At 37.3% G+C, this 19,634-nt stretch overlaps 1 protein-coding gene across 2 annotated transcripts in view; it reads left to right on the top strand.

The window, feature by feature from the left end:
• LOC126485690 (argininosuccinate lyase) overlaps positions 1 to 18,844 on the top strand; it is a 140,389-nt gene extending 121,545 nt beyond the window's left edge. For both annotated transcript variants that reach the window (XM_050108894.1, XM_050108893.1), the window contains exons 8-13: positions 3,249 to 3,442; positions 9,823 to 10,022; positions 11,977 to 12,120; positions 17,630 to 17,710; positions 17,822 to 17,928; positions 18,482 to 18,844. In XM_050108894.1, the coding sequence (XP_049964851.1) occupies positions 3,249 to 3,442; positions 9,823 to 10,022; positions 11,977 to 12,120; positions 17,630 to 17,710; positions 17,822 to 17,928; positions 18,482 to 18,662 (907 nt within the window). In that variant the 3' untranslated portion in view covers positions 18,663 to 18,844. The remainder of the gene's footprint in view (positions 1 to 3,248; positions 3,443 to 9,822; positions 10,023 to 11,976; positions 12,121 to 17,629; positions 17,711 to 17,821; positions 17,929 to 18,481) is intronic.
• Positions 18,845 to 19,634: the final 790 nt, after the last annotated feature.

Here is a 19,634-nt window from a genome sequence, read left to right as displayed (position 1 = left end):
CAACACCTCCTCATTAGTTATGTGATCTACCCATCTAATCTTCGGCATTCTTCTGTAGTACCACATTTTGAAAGCTTCTATTCTCTTCATGTCTAAACTATTTATCATCCATGTTTCACTTCCATACATGGCTACACTCCATACAAATACTTTCAGAAACGACTTCCTAACACTTAAACCAATACTCGATGTTAACAAATTTCTCTTCTTCAGAAACCCTTTCCTTGCCATTGCCAGTCTACATTTTATATCCTCTCTACTTCAACCATCATCAGTTATTTTGCTCCCCAAATAGCAAAACTCCTTTACTACTTTAAGTGTCTCATTTCCTAATCTAATACCCTCAAAATCACACAACTTAGTACGACTACATTCCATTATCCTTGTTTTGCTTCTGTTGATGTTCATCTTACATCCTCCCTTCAAGACACTGTCCATTCCATTCAACTGCTCTTCCAAGTCCTTTGCTGTCTCTGACAGAATTACAATGTCATTGGCGAACCTCAAAGTTTTTATTTCTTCTCCATGGATTTTAATACCTACTCCGAATTTTTCTTTTGTTTCCTTCACTGCTTGCTCAATATACAGATTGAATAATCTACTCTTATAACTGCCATCTGGTTTCTGTACAAATTGTAAATAGCCTTTAGCTCCCCGTATTTTACCCCTGCCGTCTTTAGAATTTGAAAGAGAGTATTCCAGTCAACATTGTGAAAAGCTTTCTCTGAGTCTACAAATGCTAGAAACATATGTTTGCCTTTCCTTAATCTTTCTTCTAAGATAAGTCGTAAGGTCAGTATTGCCTCACATGTTCCAGTATTTCTACGGAATCCAAACTGATCTTCCCCGAGGTCAGCTTCTACTAGTTTTTCCATTCATCTGTAAAGAATTCGTGTTAGTATTTTGCAACTGTGACTTATTAAACTGATTGTTCGGTAATTTTCACATCTGTCAACACCTGCTTTCTTTGGGATTGGAATTATTATATTCTTCTTGAAGTCTGTGGGTATTTCGCCTATTTCATACATCTTGCACACCAGATGGTAAAGTTTTGTCAGGACTGGCTCTCCCAAGGCCGTCAGTAGTTCAATTGGAATGTTGTCTACTCCGGGGGCCTTGTTTCGACTCAGGTCTTTCAGTGCTCTGTCAAATTCTTCATGCAGTATCATATCTCCCATTTCATCTTCATCTACATCCTCTTCCATTTCCATAATATTGTCCTCAAGTACATCACCCTTGTATAGACCCTCTATATACTCCTTCCACCTTTCTGCTTTCCCTTCTTTGCTTAGAACTGGGTTTCCATCTGAGCTCTTGATTTTCATACAAGTGGTTCTCTTTTCTCCAAAGGTCTCCTTAATTTTCCTGTAGGCAGTATCTATCTTACCCCTAGTGAGATAAGCCTCTACATCCTTACATTTATCCTCTATCCATCCCTGCTTAGCCATTTTGCACTTCCTGTCGATCTCATTTTTGAGGCATTTGTATTCCTTTTTGCCTGCTTCATTTACTGCATATTCATATTTTCTCCTTTCATCAATTAAATTCAATATTTCTTCTGTTACCCACGGATTTCTACTAGTCCTTGTCTTTTTACCTACTTGATCCACTGCTGCCTTCACTATTTCATTCCTCAAAGCTATCCATTCTTCTTCTACTGTATTTCTTTCCCCCATTCCTGTCCATTGTTCCCTTATGCTCTCCCTGAAACTCTGTACAACCTCTGGTTTAGTTAGTTTATCCAGATCCCATCTCCTTAAATTCCCACCTTTTTGCAGTTTCTTCAGTTTTAATCTACAGTTCATAACCAATAGATTGTGGCCAGAGTCCACACTTGCCCCTGGAAATGTCTTACAATTTAAAACCTGGTTCCTAAATCTTTGTTTTACCATTATATAATCTATCTGATACCTTTTAGGAACTCCATGGTTCTTCCATGTATACAACCTTCTTTCAAGATTCTTGAACCAAGTGTTAGCTATGATTAAATTACGCTCTGCACAAAATTCTACCAGGCGACTTCCTCTTTCATTTCTTACCCCTAATCGATATTCACCTACTACGTTTCCTTCTCTCCCTTTTCCTACTACCGAATTCCAGTCACCTATGACTATTAAATTTTTGTCTCCCTTCACTATCTGAATAATTTCTTTTATTTCATCATACATTTCTTCAATTTCTTCATCATCTGCAGATCTAGTTGGCATATAAACTTGTACTACTGTAGTAGGCGTGGGCTTGCACCTACAGTACGGCTATCTGTATCGCCGAGGCACGCAAGCCTCCCTACCAACGGCAAGGTCCATGGTTCATGGGGGGAAAACCATAGTATCTGCCTGTTATCTTCAGTGAGGAGCACTATGACCCCAGTACTATGTATTAGAATTACTTGCTGGACAGACGTTCAACATTGTTCTTAGTCAAGCATCAGCTGTGTTTAATGCTGGACAATTTATATACCTCTGAACTATGATATTATGTTATGGTTTTAGGCAGCAGACATATCTAAATTCAATATAACTGCTATGGAGAGAAGGCAATGAGTCTTATGCTCTATGTTATACATAGTGTACCTTGTGCAGAACAAATACTTAGTATGAATGGAGTAAATTAATTAAATGGAGTAAATTAATTAAAAAAATGTTGCACATTAACAGTAGGAACCAAAACTCAGTGGATCAAATCAGTACACCTACATTAAAGATTTAAGACTGTATAACAAGTTTTGAAACTTTCTAAAATCCTAAATTTTAAATCAAACCATGTGCATGTATTCAAGGAATTTTAAGTAGCAAGTTGAACAGCTCTTTAGTGCAATATTGGTCACTACTTGCCGTATGAACAAGATTATGCAAGACTGTAGGAACTTAACTCTTCTGTTTTAGATGTATGATTGCTGTATGAAAATACTGTAAAAAAGTATGATCTCTGTAATGCTATTATTTATGACATCTAGAGAAGTTATTAGTTTCATTAGTTCATTCAAAGAAGAATAAACAGACCTTGTGTTTTTAAACTAATATGTCTTGTCAGCATTTTCTGACTCTTTGAAAACAGGTCAAACTCAAAATGAATCATAAAATTCCATATAACATGAACAATTGACATAAGAATTTATGCACTTCTTTAATGTTAAATAAAATTAATAAGTGACAATTTATGTTGCAGACAATAGTGAGTAATATTTGTTCCTAAAATTAGCTGCTTATAATTTGTAGTAATACAGAATTTTTACTTTCTTATAATAGCCACACCTGGAGTCTGATATCAGATTATGATAGATTATGTCAGTTATTTGAAAGCACAAGTGTAATGCCCTTGGGTAGTGGTGCCCTAGCAGGAAATCCTTTTGAAATAGATCGCAAAAAATTAGCCAAGAATTTGGGATTTAAGAAAATATCGCAGAACAGCATGCATGCTGTTTCAGATCGTGATTTCGTTGGTAAGTAATTCTTTTTCTTTCAAGTTGTCAGTAAAGCATGTTATAAACACTGTGTTTGATATCCTAACAGGGAAATGAGAAAGGCCTGAAAAAAAAAGGTTGAATAAGCATTACCGGTACGTAATGCATCAGTGTCCAAACATTTATTGTCTTTTTTTCTTTGTAACATTCACAATATTCTGAAAATAGCTGTTCCTGACCTTTCATTGTGTTTACATCTCACACTCTGAATGTCTGGATTCTCTTTCACAGTTTTAAATTATGTGAGCCACAACTTTCTTTTTAGGCTTTCTTCTACACACATTTAAAAGTAGATAGATGGTAATCTTTTATTTTGGTTTCTGTATTCCAAAAACTTACATTTAACTAATGATCAGTTGCATCATTTTTTAAAACAAAGACACAGTACTTTCCATCTGTACTAATAAATTATTAGCTTTGGTCTACTCAACTGTACAGCTTGTAGACTTACCTCAAGTTTTCACTAATTATTTTTGCATGTCCTGGGGAAATAAGTGAAAAAACGAGTACAAAAAAATTTCACAACTGATTGTTTTTCAATAATCTGCCCGAATCTGATACCAGAGAGTCAATCACTCTACTCTGTAAACTGTAGCACCAAGCAAAAACCATTAAGGATATGGGCGAAGTTAAAACCTACATTATCAAAGAAGAGCAGCTATTATGAATTAAATATATAAACTGCACTGATAATAAAAATAACTATACTGCTATATATTACTAGTTCATGTACAGGCTAAATTTAACATAACCAGACTAACATGAGAATTGATTCTTTGACATCAGCCGTTTTATCAGTTGTACTAAATAGCAGTATCTTTGTGTTTCCATGCCATGCTGTGGATTTTTATAAAAATATGGAACTGCAACAATATTCAAAATTTTATCTGACAATCATCCAGCTATCTTCTGTGTCATTAGACTTGTGGTGCAGGCCTCCTGCCCACATGATTTGCCATTTTAGTACCTTTCATCAACATTTCTACTAAATCTGTCTGATGCATGATTTAGTTATAACAAAAACCATCAAAAGAGATTTTTTCATAGGGCTGCATTTGCATAATTTAATAGAATAAAGGCCTTTAGTTTTTCTCTTAATGATACTTACTTAGTATTCATACAGGCATTTTCATATTTAAAAAATAGAGACTTATCTACATGCTGCAACAAAGATGCTTGTTTATAATGAATGGTTTTACTTGTTAGACAATTACGAGAAACCTTCAATGCTTCAATCACTACAATTAGGTAATCTGTAAAATGCATGCCTAATAAACTAGTTTTTCAATTTTCCTCATGATATTAATGGTTTCCTGTTTTCCTTTTTGTATCAGATGGGAACCTGTTTAAGAGATTTGAAATATAATACAGAACCCTAATTCTGCAACATAGTCAAGGAGACACTTGCGTTTTGACATTATTTTTGTATTCTATGTTGTAGTTCAGCAAAAAACAATAAAAGTGAAAAAACTTTTTTTATCATCAACAGATACCCATATGGACTAAATTTGACAGAAATAAATAGGTTATATGAAGTATCTATAGGATGTGTGATTATCTTTATTTATTTATTTATTTTATTAAGTCGTAAGATTACTTTATCTAATAGCCATCTCAGTTATGTGACTGGATTTGTGAATTTCCTGTCAGAGATGTCACAGTTAGCAGTAATTGACGGAAAGTCATCGAGTAAAACAGAAGTGATTTCTGATGTTCCCCAAGGTAGTGTTATAGGCCCTTTGCTGTTCCTTATCTATATAAACGATTTGAGAGACAATCTGGGCAACCATCTTTGGTTGTCTGCAGATGACACGCTCATTTATTGACTAATGAAGTCTTCAGAAGATCAAAACAAACTGCAAAACAATTTAGAAAAGATATCTGAATAGTGTGAAAAGTGGCAGTTGACCCTAAATAACGAAAAGTGTGAGGTCATCCACTGTTGTTGTTGTGGTCTTCAGTCCTGAGACTGGTGTGATGCAGCTCTCCATGCTACTCTATCCTGTGCAAGCTTCTTCATCTCCCAGTACCTACTGCAACCTATATCCTTCTGAATCTGCCCAGTGTATTCATCTCTTGGTCTCCCTTTATGATTTTTACCCTCCACGCTGTCCTCCAATACTAAATTGGTGATCCCTTGAGGCCTCAGAACATGTCCTACCAACCGGCCCCTTCTTATTGTCAAGTTGTGCCACAAACTCCTCTTCTCCCCAATTCTATTCAATACCTCCTCATTAGTTATGTGATCTACCCATCTAATCTTCAGCATTCTTCTGTAGCACCACATTTTGAAAGCATCTATTCTCTTCTTGTCCAAATTATTTATCGTCCATGTTTCACTTCCATACATGGCTACACTCCATACAAATACTTTCAGTAACGATTTCCTGACACTTAAATCAATACTCGATGTTAACAAATTTTTCTTCTTCAGAAACGCTTTCCTTGCCATTGCCAGTCTATGTTTTATATCCTCTCTACTTCGATCATCATCAATTATTTTGCTCCCCAAATAGCAAAACTCCTTTATTACTTTAAGTATCTCATTTCCTAATCTAATTCCGTCAGCATCACCCGATTTCATTTGACTACATTCCATTATCCTCATTTTGCTTCTGTTGATGTTCATCTTACATCCTCCTTTCAAGACACTATCCATTCCGTTCAACTGCTCTTCCAAGTCCATTGCTGCCTCTGACAGAATTATAATGTCATCGGCGAACCTCAAAGTTTTTATTTCTCCTCCATGGATTTTAATACCTACTCCAAATTTTTCTTTTGTTTCCTTTACTGCTTGCTCAATATACAGACTGAATAACATCAGGTAGAGGCTACAACTCTGTCTCACTCCCTTCCCAACTGCTGCTTCCCTTTCAGGCCCCTCGACTTTTATAAGTGCCATCTGGTTCTGTACAAATTGTAAATAGCCTTTCGCTCCCTGTGTACTACCCCTGCCGCCTTTAGAATTTGAAAGAGAGTATTCCAATCAACATTGTGAAAAGCTTTCTCTAAGTCTACAAATGCTAGAAACGTAGGTTTGCCTTTCCTTAATCTTCCTTCTAAGGTAAGTCCTAAGGTCAGTATTGCCTCACGTGTTACAACATTTCTACAGAATCCAAACTGATCTTCTCCGAGGTCAGCTTCTACCAGTTTTTCCATTTCTCTGTAAAGAATTCGTGTTAGTATTTTGCAGCTATGACTTATTAAACTGACAGTTTGGTAATTTTCACATCTGTCAACACCTACTTTCTTTGGGATCGGAATTATGATATTCTTCTTGAAGTCTGAGGGTATTTCACCTGTCTCATACAGCTTGCTCACCAGACAGTAGAGTTTTGTCAGGACTAGCTCTCCCAAGGCCGTCACTAGTTCTAATGGAATGTTGTCTATTCCCGGGGCCTTGTTTCGACTCAGGTCTTTCAGTGCTCTGTCAAACTCTTCACGCAGTATCATATCCCCCATTTCATTTTCATCTACATCTTCTTCCATTTCCATAATATTGTCCTCAAGTACATCGCCCTTGTATAGACCCTCTATATACTCCTTCCAACTTTCTGCTTTCCCTTCTTTGCTTAGAACTGGGTTTACATCTGAGCTCTTGTTATTCATACAAGTGGCTCTCTTTTCTCCAAAGGTCTCTTTAATTTTCCTGTAGGCAGTATCTATCTTACTCCTAGTGAGATAAGCCTCTACATCCTTACATTTGTCCTCTAGCCATCCCTGCTTAGCAATTTTGGACTTCTTGTTGATCTGATTTTTCAGACGTTTGTATTCCTTTTTGCCTGCTTCATTTACTGCATTTTTATATTTTCTCCTTTCATCAATTAAATTCAATATTTCTTCTGTTACCCAAGGATTTCTACCAGCCCTGATCTTTTTACCTACTTGATCCTCTGGTGCCCTCACTACTTCATCCCTCAGAGCTACCCATTCTTCTTCTGCTGTATTTCTTTCCCCCATTCCTGTCAATTGTTCCCTTATGCTCTCCCTGAAACTCTGTACAACCTCTGGTTTAGTCAGTTTATCCAGGTCCCATCTCCTTAAATTTCCACCTTTTTGCAGTTTCTTCAGTTTTAATCTACAGTCCATAACCAATAGATTGTGGTCAGAGTGCACATGTGCCCCTGGAAATGTCTTACAATTTAAAACCTGGTTCCTAAATCTCTGTCTTACCATTATATAATCTATCTGAAACCTGTCAGTATCTCCAGGCTTCTTCCATGTATACAACCTACTTTTATGATTCTTGAACCAGGTGTTAGCTATGATTAAATTATGCTCTGTGCAAAATTCTACCAGACAGCTTCCTCGTTCATTTGTTAACCCCCCCCCCCCCCCCCCCGCCCTTCTCCCCAATCCATATTCACCTACTATGTTTCCTTCTCTCCCTTTTCCTACTCTCGAATTCCAGTCACCCATGACTATTAAATTTTCATCTCTCTTCACTACCTGAATAATTTCCTTGATCTCATAATGCATTTCATCAATTTCTTCATCATCTGCAGATCTAGTTGGCATATAAACTTGTACTACTGTAGTAGGCGTGGGCTTCGTGTCTATCTTGGCCACAATAATGTGTTCACTATGCTGTTTGTAGTAGCTTACCCGCACTCCTATTTTCCTATTCATTATTAAACCAACTCCTGGACTACCCCTATTTGATTTTATATTTATAACCCTGTATTCACCTGACCAAAAGTCTTGTTCCTCCTGCCACCGAACTTCATTAATTCCCACTATATCTAACTTTAACCTATCCCTTTCCCTTTTTAAATTTTGTAACCTACCTTCCCGATTAAGGGATCTGACATTCCAAGCTCCGATCCATAGAACGCCAGTTTTCTTTCTCCTGATAACGACGTCCTCTTGAGTAGTCCCCACCCCAAGATCCAAATGGGGGACTATTTTACCTCCGCAATATTTTGCCCAAGAGGACTCCACCATCATTTAACCATACAGTATAGCTGCATACCCTCGGGAAAAATCACGGCTGTAGTTTCCCCTTGCTTTCAGCCATGACAGTGTGATAGCACATATTTTTTTGTAACTGGGAATGTAGTTTTCAAACTTGGTCATTTAACCATAATGGGCAACAAGAGATCTTAGACCCAAATTTTAACAGGGAAAATGGCTGGGACAGCTAATGAGGTTACAACAGACAACCCACATGGTTGCAGTTGTTGTGAAATATGTCTGGGATGGTCAGAAAACTTTTAGTTTAGATTAAACTATGGAAAGTCCAGGCTGGAATATCAACAATTATGAAAAGGATAGATCCTACTCACTATAAACATGACACATTGGCTTGCAGATAGGCATAACAAAAAGACGGTTACACACTTATCTTTTGGCCAAAGGATTCTTCATAAAAGAAAGGAAAACACACACATACTGACACAAGCTGGCACAATTCAGTCACACATGACCACTATCTCTGGTTGTCTAAAGTGAACACATAGCTGTCATCTTTATAGGGAGTAGCAATCTGTCCTTTTCATAACCATTTCATCTAAATTATTTATTAACAAATACCTGTTCACTTTCAACAGTTGTTTCGTGATGAAAGGCCTGAAATGTTGCACCAGGGACAAATACGTATACAACCATGAATAATATTGTTACCAATAGGTATCACACAGAATATGAATACGTTTTTTATGAGTAAACACTGTATAACTCCATAATGGTAACAGTGACATATTTTTGTCATTTCCATCAGCATTCTATTCAATGAACCTACTTCTACTTATCTTGCGCCTCTAGCAGAATAATCTAATTTTTCCCAATAACATAGCTGTTGTAATACTGTTCATAAAAATGGTAACTGGCACTGCATCTATTCATCTTCCTCCTGTTACACAATAATCTCATTTTTCTTGATAACATAACAGATATAATGATTTTCATAAAATTTTGTGGCTTGTATGGTTCCCTCTCCCTCTGAATTTCAGCCCTTTAACATTTTATTTGGCTTTGCTTTAAGATTTTAAGGTAGAAATTATTTTAGTGTCTTTTTGTTGTGGATATATGGGGATTCCTCAATGTAAAATTAAATTTTATTTGTTTTAAAAATATGAGCTGTCTGGTAGGTCACAGTTCTCATTCAGCTCACTGTATATGTTCCATCTGGTGACTACAAAGATGAGCACTAGTGATTGTGAGTAATCAATTCGATGTAATAACATATTTGAAATATGGACAAAAAATTCTGCATAAAAGTTGCAACAGATACAAATACAAAAAAGGATGCAAATGACAGGTCTTTGAACCAAGAAAGTTTCTCATTTAATAAAAGAGGATATGAAGAAACAATAGTGATCTGGGATTAATATATTTCTCTTATTTTTCATTTCAAACAGCTGAATTCTTATTCTGGTCAACATTAACAGCCATTCATCTAAGTCGTCTAGCTGAAGATCTCATAATATACAGCAGTGAAGAATTTGCATTTGTAAAATTAAGTGATGCCTATGCAACAGGGAGCAGTCTAATGCCACAGAAGAAGAATCCAGACAGCCTTGAACTCATTAGAGGGAAATCTGGATGCATTTTTGGACATGTGAGTAAAGTAATGTGGTATTAAAATTTGTTATATAGAGTCCTTCCCATTTGTTGAAAGTAAATGCTTGCAGTGAAGAAATTGTGCCTTTTAGTGGATAAATGCATATTGACAGTCTTGTTGCTGAGAGTTACAATTAATAAAAACCACTTTTAACTTTGGTGTAATTACATTTTTAATCGATTTTTAATGCTGTGGAACCACTAGCGCTACTTATCATTTTGTAACATAAATGCGAATTATTTATTATTGTAAAATGTGAACATTTATGGCAAAACTGTTAAGTTTATTAAAATACGAGTATTATGCGCTATTACGCTACGATTTCTTAATGTCTGTTCAATATTTATTTCGCTTTCCTTCCTACTTAGGTTCCTCTTTTGATTCTATTTAGTGTACACTTTCTTTTGTCTTATCCTTGCCATATGACAGTTCTATTTCCTTCAACAAATGGCTTTACTTCTCACTCTATGGTATAATCTTTGAGCTGAAACTGACATAGTCCTTATTCATATGGCATGATAAATTTATGTGTCAGCACAAAAGAGCTTATGAAACATGAAATAGCTTATTTTCTATGGATTTCTCACAGTATGTATTGTGAAGATAAATGCAATAAAGCATCTGCATGTGATTTGCTTTCAGACAGATACAGACCAAGTGTAATGGTCTTTTTGTCTCTGATTTACTATCAAAAAACTTTTCCTAAGTGTAATTAGCATGAAACCATAGAAACAGTACTAACTTCTCATTGAAATATTTTAATAACATTAGCAGCATTTGAGCACTGAAATATATCAATAGCAAAAGGTGAACATTTGCACAAGACCAGGACTTGAACCCAGATTTCCCACTTTACAAAAGCAGAAATAAACATATTTTGTTCATCACAATTGTATTAATTATGTACCCTAACTAACCTGTCAATAAAACTGAACACCACTTTAAAACAGAGGAAGCTTGAATATCTGCATCTGCTCTTAGTCTATCAAAATATTTTTCTGACCAGGTTCCATGCAAATTTATTATTCAGAGGATAATTTTCACGATGCTGATTACAGTAATATGTTTAGTTTTATCAAAACATTATTAAATAAAAGCAGTGAATAATTGAACCTCTCATAACGATGTATGATGATAGATTCTGACTGAGCTATACAGTAGCTTTGGACATATATACACCTACCATTAGAGCACTAAGGCTTCAGACTTTACAGAAACATATTTTAATTTTCCTAAAACTGATCAAGTCAGCAAATAATCAGTACTGAAGTATCAAAATGAAGTATGCAAAATAGTTGCTGCCTTCTGCACTGTTACACCAACTTAATTCCCAAATTTGCCAGTATACTTTTGTTGCCTCAATTCAGTGACACACTTCATTAAGAAATTAAGTCACTAATTAAGAATTTGTGTGATTCAATATAATTTCATATATGGCAGTTGCACCCATAAATAGTTAATACCCAGTGTAGAGATGCAAAATAGTTCTGTAACCTTTTCCAATTTCCTAACGACTTATTATGTAAACCAAATTGTTGCTTGCACATACAACTCTAGTAAATTTCAACCTAATAGTATTACAAACAAAGATGTAGTTTCTAAAATATCTCTATGCCAGGTTACAAATACTGCTCCCAACCCAAAAATTTGCAGTCCCTCTTGAATTAACACACAACCAAGAAGTACAGAACAAGTTTATGCTGGAGTCTACACATACTGAAACCTGTGTTGCAAATTATGGTAACTGGTTTCAGTTGTTGAAAGACCATCTTCAGACAAATATGTAACTCTGAAATTAACAAAGCAGGCTACGAGTAATACAGTTATGCAACTTACACAGCATTACATAAGAAATACACTTATGAAAGAAAATATAACATGTATATACACATTGGTGATACATCTTATATGTTATAACTGCATATTTGTTACTGGTCTGATACCGTTTCAGTTTTCTGGTTTTATGATGGTCCTCAAAGGTCTGCCTTCAACCTATAATAAAGACCTCCAGGAAGACAAAAGAGCTATGTTTGAAACATATAACAATATGGAAATGATTTTAAAGATAACTAAGGGGATTGTGGAAACAATGGAGGTATGTAGCTATCATAACATTTGACTATTTTTTCTGTTAGTCTTATACTTACAGTATGTATATAAGAACAGACTATTAACAAACTTTAACTTCCCTACTTTTTAAATAGAGAAAAATTTATACCACAAGTAAAAAAACATGCCACTCTCTATACCTTAGTCCGAAGTCAATTTTTAACTCCTTGCTCGCATGACTGCTACAAGATGTACTAACTCGTGTTTAACGTAATTATATTGATCAAAATTAATGTAACATGGTAGCAACTGAAACTACAATAAGTAATATTAATGACTCGTAATGCTTTGCTTTATTCAGGAACTGCCAGATGCACACCTACCATAACCACAGACATCAGTAGTAGAATATATGTTGAGTTAAAAATGTAACACTGACCTAAAACTGGATTAGTATGATTAAATAAAGGACAGAAATGACAGGGACAAAAAGGAGATTAATTTATAAAGTTATGAAACAGAATTGCTAGGCAGAGGGTATGGGGTGATAGGACAAAGGAAGGGAAGACTGTTGGGTGGAGGGTGTGGAGACAGTGTGTTAACAGAGATGGAGGCCACATGATTATGGGAATGAAGGAGATATTTGCACCAGAAAAGGTGGTGGTAGAGGGAAGGATCCACATGGCCCAATTTGTAAGGATCTACTGAAATTGAGCATTTTGACCTCAGTTGCATTTTGTACCACAAGAACTTTGTTCTTGGTCACAGGTCAGCTGTGGTCATTTATTCTGATGGAGTAGGATAAGCCTATGGCAGGACTGGTGTAGGAAGTACTGGGTGTGTGGATTGGGCAGGTCTTGCACCTGAGTCTTCTACAGGTAGGCCTATATGACCCCTTTGGTGAGGGGTTGGGAATGGGAGTCGCATGAGATTGACTAGGATGTTTAGTAGGGAGGAGGTGACGGAACACCACATTAGACAAGTGGGGAAGGATCTTGGAGAGGACATCCCTCAGCTGAGTGTCATCATAACTGCCGTCTGCTTCACATCTCCTGTGCAGCAAGCTACGTAAATTTAAGTATTAACTGTGTTTTTCTTACCTGTCACTTCTATTTCCGTGCATTTTTGCTTTTAGGAAGCTTTAATTTTCGAGTACTAGCAACAGTGTTCCATAGATTTCGTGTTTGTTTCGAATACAATCCAGAGACAGTTAGTGCTTATTTTCATTGTTTCCAACAAGAAGTGTCTAGTAACCACAGTTTAGTCAGCTAACAGCTGCCTTTAGTGAATTAGCAGTCTAGTTAAAAGTTGATTGCTTAACTCTCTATAGTAAATTGTTGATTTTTTAGGATGGATAGGATGTGTGACTGCTGTGTACAGACGCAGGAGGAGCTGGCCACTGTTCGTGAATAACTGAACGTGCTGATGGCTGCGGTCAGCCGTCTTCAGGCTGCTGCCTCCGAGTGTAGCAGCAGTGGGGAGTCTAGTGTGTCGCATGGTACACCCTAGCTGTTACATGCTTCACCCATGGTCCCTGCTGTCGAGACATCTTCGCAAGTACCAGGCACGGTTGGGCCACCCTCTCCCCACGGGGAGTGGTGGGTTCAACGGTGTTCGTGTCGCATGAGGTGGAGGGTCAGTATGGAGGCTGGCCGTGTGGCATTGCCCACTCTGCCTGTGAGTGGACATGTGGCTGCTCCTTCAGCAAGGTCCAAGCAGGCACACGGGGGGAGGGATTTATTAGTGATTGGGAGCTCCAATGTTAGGTGGGTGATGGAGCCCCTTAGGGAAACAGCAGAAAGGTCGGGGAAGAAGGCCAGTGTTCACTCTGTCTGCTTGCCAGGGGGGTCTCATCCGAGATGTTGAGGAGGCCTTGCTGGCAGCGATAGAGAGTACTGGGTGCACATGACTGCAAATTGTTGCCCGTGTTGGTACCAATGACTCCTGCCGTCTGGGTTCAGAGGTCATCCTCAGTTCATATGGGGGGTTGGTGGAGTTGGTGAAGGTGGAAAGCCTTGCTCACAGGGTGGAATCTGAGCTAACTATTTGTATTGTCATTCCCAGAACTGATCGCAGTCCTCTGGTTTGGAGCTGAGTGGAAGGCTTAAGTCAGAGGCTCAGACGATTCTGCGGGATCTGGGGCACAAATTTCTCGCCCTCTGCTATCGGGTGCAGAAATGTAGGGCCCCCCTGAATAGGTCAGGCGTGCACCACATGTAGGAAGTGGTTACAAGGGTAGCAGAGTACTCGTGGAACGCACATGTGGGTTTTTTATGTTAGAGAATTCCCTCCCTAGGCCCGACAAGACTCCGGAGATGCTACAAGATAGCAGTAGGCACAATGCAACAGGGAATGACAATATTAATGTGGTAATAGTAAACTGCAGGAGCGTCTATAGAAAAGTTCCAGAACTGCTTTCATTAATAAACGGTCACAATGCCCACATAGTACTATGGACAAAAAGTTGGCTGAAACCAGATGTAAATAGTAATGAAATTCTAAACTCAGATTGGAATGTATCCTGCAGAGAAAGGCTGGACAGTGAAGGGGGAGGCGTGTTTATAGCCATAAAAAGTGCAATAGTATCGAAGGAAATTGACGGAGATCCAAAATGTGAAATAATTTGTGTGAAGGTCACGGTTACAGCAGGCTCAAGCATGGTAATTGGATCTCTCTATAGACCCCTGGCTCAGCAGCTGTTGTGGCAGAGCACCTGAAGGAAAATGTGGAAAATATTTTGAGTAGATTTCCTGACCATGTTATAGTTTTGGGTGGAGATTTTAATTTACCAGATATAGACAGGGAGACTTAAACGTTATAACGGGTGGCAGGACAAAGAATCCAGTGAATTTTTTTTAAGTGCATTATCTGAAAACTACCTTGAGCAGTTAAACAGAGAACCAACTCTTGGTGATAACATATTAGACCTCCTGGTGACAAACAGACCCGAACTATTTGAAACAGTTAACGCTGATCAGGGAATCAGCGATCATAAAGCGGTTGTAGCATCGGTGATTTCAGCCATAAATAGAAATATTAAAAAAGTGACAAAATGCAGATTTCAGAGTACTTGACAGCTCAACACAAGAGTTTTATCTCAAGTACAGATAGTGTTGAGGATCAGTGGACAAAGTTCAGAACCATCGTACAATATGCATTAGATGAGTAGGTGCCAAGCCAGATCGTAAGAGATGGAAAAGAGCCGCTGTGGTGCAACAACTGAGTTAGGAAACTGCTACAGAAGCAAAGAGAACTTCACAGTATACATAAACATAGCCAAAGCCTTGCAGACAAACAAAAATTACAACAAGCGAAATGTAGTTTGAGGAGGGCTATGCGAGAGGTGTTCAACGAATTCGAAAGTAAAGTTCTATGTACTGACTTGGTAGAAAATCCTAAGAAGTTTTGGGCTTATGTCAAAGTGGTAGGTGGATCAAAACAAAATGTCCAGACATTCTGTGATCAAAATGTTCCTGAAACAGAGGATGACAGACTAAAGGCCAAAATACTAAATGTCTTTTTCCAAAGCTGTTTCACAGAGGAAGACTGCACTGTAGTTCCTTCTCTAGATTGTCACACAGATGAATCGAAATAGATGACAGACAGATAGAAAAACAATTAAAATTGTTCAAAAGAGGAAAGGCCGATGGATCTGATGGGATACCAGTTCGATTTTACACAGAGTACGTGAAGGAACTTGCCCCCCTTCTTGCAGCAGTGTACTGTAGGTCTCTAGAAGAGCATAGCATTCCAAAAGATTGGAAAAGGGCACAGGTCATCCCCATTTTCAAGAAGGGACATCGAACAGATGTGCAGAACTATAGTCCTATATCTCTAACGTTGATCAGTTGTAGAATTTTGGAACACGTATTATGTTTGAGTATAATGACTTTTCTGGAGACTAGGAATCTACTCTGTAGGAATCAGCATGGGTTTCAAAAAAGACAATCAGGTGAAACCCAGCTCATGCTATTCGTCCATGAGATTCAGAGGGCCATAGACACGGGTTCCCAGGTAGATGCCGTGTTTCTTGACTTCTGCAAGGTGTTTGATACGGTTCCCCACAGTTGTTTAATGAACAAAGTAAGAGCATATGGACTTTCAGACCAATTGTGTAATTGGACTGAAGAGGGAGTTCTCAACACTGCAGATACACTGACCATGTGGGGATAGGCTGTAAGGAAGGGATTTTTTGGTTGGGAAGGGGTGACAGCTATCGAAACAGAGGTACTCTTGGTGGCTAGTGCGTTTAATATGCACATAGTTTTGTATGCAGCCATCAGAGAGATTGGGGTCAATGTCCAGGAAGGTGGCATTTGGGATGAGGAGGAGCAGATGTAGTGGATGGGAGAAAACGTGATGACGTTGTGAAGGAATGAGGATAGGGCATTTTGGCCCTGAGTCTAGATCATGAAGATATCATCAATGAACCTCATCCAGACAAAAACTTTGGTGTTTTGAGAGGCTAGGAAGCTCTATACAGCCCATAAAAAGACTGGTATAGTGAAAAACATGAACCATATCCTTTGTAATGGCTTTGATTATCATCATGCCCTGAAATGCTGAACATTCTATCCTACACTCTTCCCAACCATCCTGAAGTGGTTTTCCATTATCCAATGGCTGCTTCACAACCTCAACCATGTGGATCCTTCCCTACACCACCAGCAGATGCGACTTACCCTTGCAATATATGCTTCGCTCTCACAGCCCTCCTGGCCTCAATTTCTAATCACTGCCTCCCAATTCACATCTCCACATCACCTTCAGAGTGCGCAGCTCCCCACTGTCTTCCACACCCGTGCATCCATTCCTTGCCAGCGAAACAGGTACCCTCCTCTGAGGCTTTAGCTACCCAATCCCAATCCCTCTTCCTGCCTCCAACCACTCTCCTCCTCTCCCACACCCATCCAACAAAACCCCACCACTTTTTGGTGAGTGGTCACCTGTACTCCTAAAGTGTTCACATTCTGCCAGAACTTCCTTACAATTGTAATTACACAAAAATTACTTTTTTTAAGTATCTGACATAAATACATTGTTTACATATAATATAAAGAATCATCAAGATGTGCAACTGTATTGTTTCACTTGTTTTTAACGAAACGAAAATACTGTAATGTGTGGTACATTAACAGCAGTTTTTATGCCACTTATAGCTTTAGCTGGTATCTCTAGAAAACAAACAAATGAAGCACCAATAGTTTATTTAAAAACTGCATGAAATAACAAAACAGTAATTGCAATGAGCTATGCATGCTCCTATTGCTCCAGAAAAATAAATAAACTGTTTGATTTGCATTATTATTATTAACAGAATCACTGGGTATATTGTTGCGCCAATTGCTTAACTTTTTTTTACATTTATGTAATATTTACTTACCAACAGCAGGTATTTTGGTAAGACAATTTATTAATTTTTTTATAGGCTTTCACAGTTTTGTTGCCCTTTGAACCCGATGTCACTTGTCTTTGATAAAAATGAAACAGAATTATATCATCACTGATAAAAGAGTAGAAAATGGATAGCTATATATAAATCTTATAAATTACAGGTAAATAAAGAAGTCTGCCTGTCAGCTCTAACACCAAACCTTCTAGCCACTGACGTTGCATATTACCTAGTGCGGAAAGGGGTAAGACTACCAGTAGCTGCTAAAAAAGTGACCTTGGAACTAAAAACCTATCCTCAATCTTCAAGTTATAATTTTGTCTTACATGGCTTACTGATTTGATGTGCCTAATAGGTTCCTTTCCGTGAAGCGCATCATATCGTTGGTGAAGTTGTTGCCACAGCTGAAAAACAGAAGAAACAGATAACGGATCTCACCGTAAACGAACTTCAGCTGATAAGGTATGTAAAATGTGCAAGTTCACGTATTAACAGATGAGTGATCAGTTGATCTCTCACTCTGACATATATTAGGATCCTCTAAAACTTCCTTCTGATTTCCTTTACTTTCTGCCCATTATCTTCTCTTCTTCTTATCAATGCATCTTTGAAATATTTCCATAATCATCTCTCCTCAGCTTTAGCCTCCAAGCTTTCCCTCAGTAGTAAGCATTGTATTTCAGCTCCATTTTTTGTACTGCAGTTTCGAAACAGAAGTTCAATCTAAATGTAGTAAATGCGCATTAGAAAATCACTTTCGTTATGTATTTATTGCTTATGATATTTACTTAATCTAAAGGAACATGACTTAATATTCACTTCCAATATGAAAAATGTGCCCTACAGGAATGGATGTACTATTTCTACTTGACCATCAGATTTAAACATAAACCTCATATTCTAAAATTCTGTTTTACTTTATTTCTGTAAAATTAATGGGTGCTTGTTCTTCAAAATGTGACATATATTTTAGTATTCTAAAGTCTATTATTTACATCTGAATACCATGTTACAGCTCTAAATTTAGTGATGATATTAAGAAGATATGGGATTACACTAACAGTGTTGAACAATACAGAAGCACTGGTGGAACCTGCAGTGACAGCATTCTGCTTCAAATTAGAACATTGAAAGAATGGGTAGAGAAGGAAAAACAGCAGTTTTCTAAAATGGAGATGCCTGTCTCTTCAAACTAAGGCATTGCCAGTATAAACCACCATTGACATAAATTTGTGAGCCATAATTATAAAATACATCATTAAAAAGGATATTGTATTACTATTTTTAAGGTCTCATGTACACTTTTCTTTTGTGTTAATCTGAATGATATATTACGTATTTAATAAGTGAACAAATGAGAATAAAAATACAATCAATTCACATATAACAGAAACCTGTCTTTACTATGTTGCATTCAACAGCATTTGTCACTACCTTCTGAAGTGACAAGATTTGTATATGAATGCAGATGTAGTGAAAGTACTGAAAGTTCTGATGAAAACAAAATGCTAATATAGATCAATATGATTTCTTGGCAGTTACAAGTCACATCCTGATATGACATTCACAGAGGAAAAGAACATAAGAACATATCAAATGGGGCTTTGTTTCTCATCTTTGTACTAGATAGAGATATTCATTATGTATTAGACAACATTAACACATTCACTGGAGGTATGTGGTGTGATTTGCTTCTCTGAAAATTTTATGGTGTTCTGAGTCATTACTAAGACTGTTGTATGAGATTTTTATTCTAGGGAGATCGCAGAGTTATGTCCTATTGAATAACATTCTATGAATGTTCTACATTCAGAAAAAAATGTTGTTTAGTGTTCCAGTCCCATCTAAACGTCAAGAAAGAATCCATATTCATATTAAACTGCAAGTGCGTAAAACTGATACAGCAACTGACACCTTTCTTGCCCATCTTTCTTCACATAATTTAGTGCTCCAGTGTTATTAGGCATTAAATTAATCCATCTCAATCTAAAGACTCCTACAAAACCCATCACAGTAACTTAATGACCAACCTTGACCAAAACTGAATGACAAAGAGCGTCAACTTTTGCACAACTAATATATGATAGAAAAGCTTCACATTACATTTATTCACTTACGAGGGTTGTCATTAACATCCATTCATAAATTTGAAACAGCATTAATATAAC

This window comes from Schistocerca serialis, chromosome 1 (genome assembly GCF_023864345.2).
Source record: "Schistocerca serialis cubense isolate TAMUIC-IGC-003099 chromosome 1, iqSchSeri2.2, whole genome shotgun sequence".
In the NCBI taxonomy this organism is placed as follows: Eukaryota; Metazoa; Arthropoda; class Insecta; order Orthoptera; family Acrididae; genus Schistocerca; species Schistocerca serialis.
This window is presented reverse-complemented; position numbering and strand designations above follow the sequence as displayed.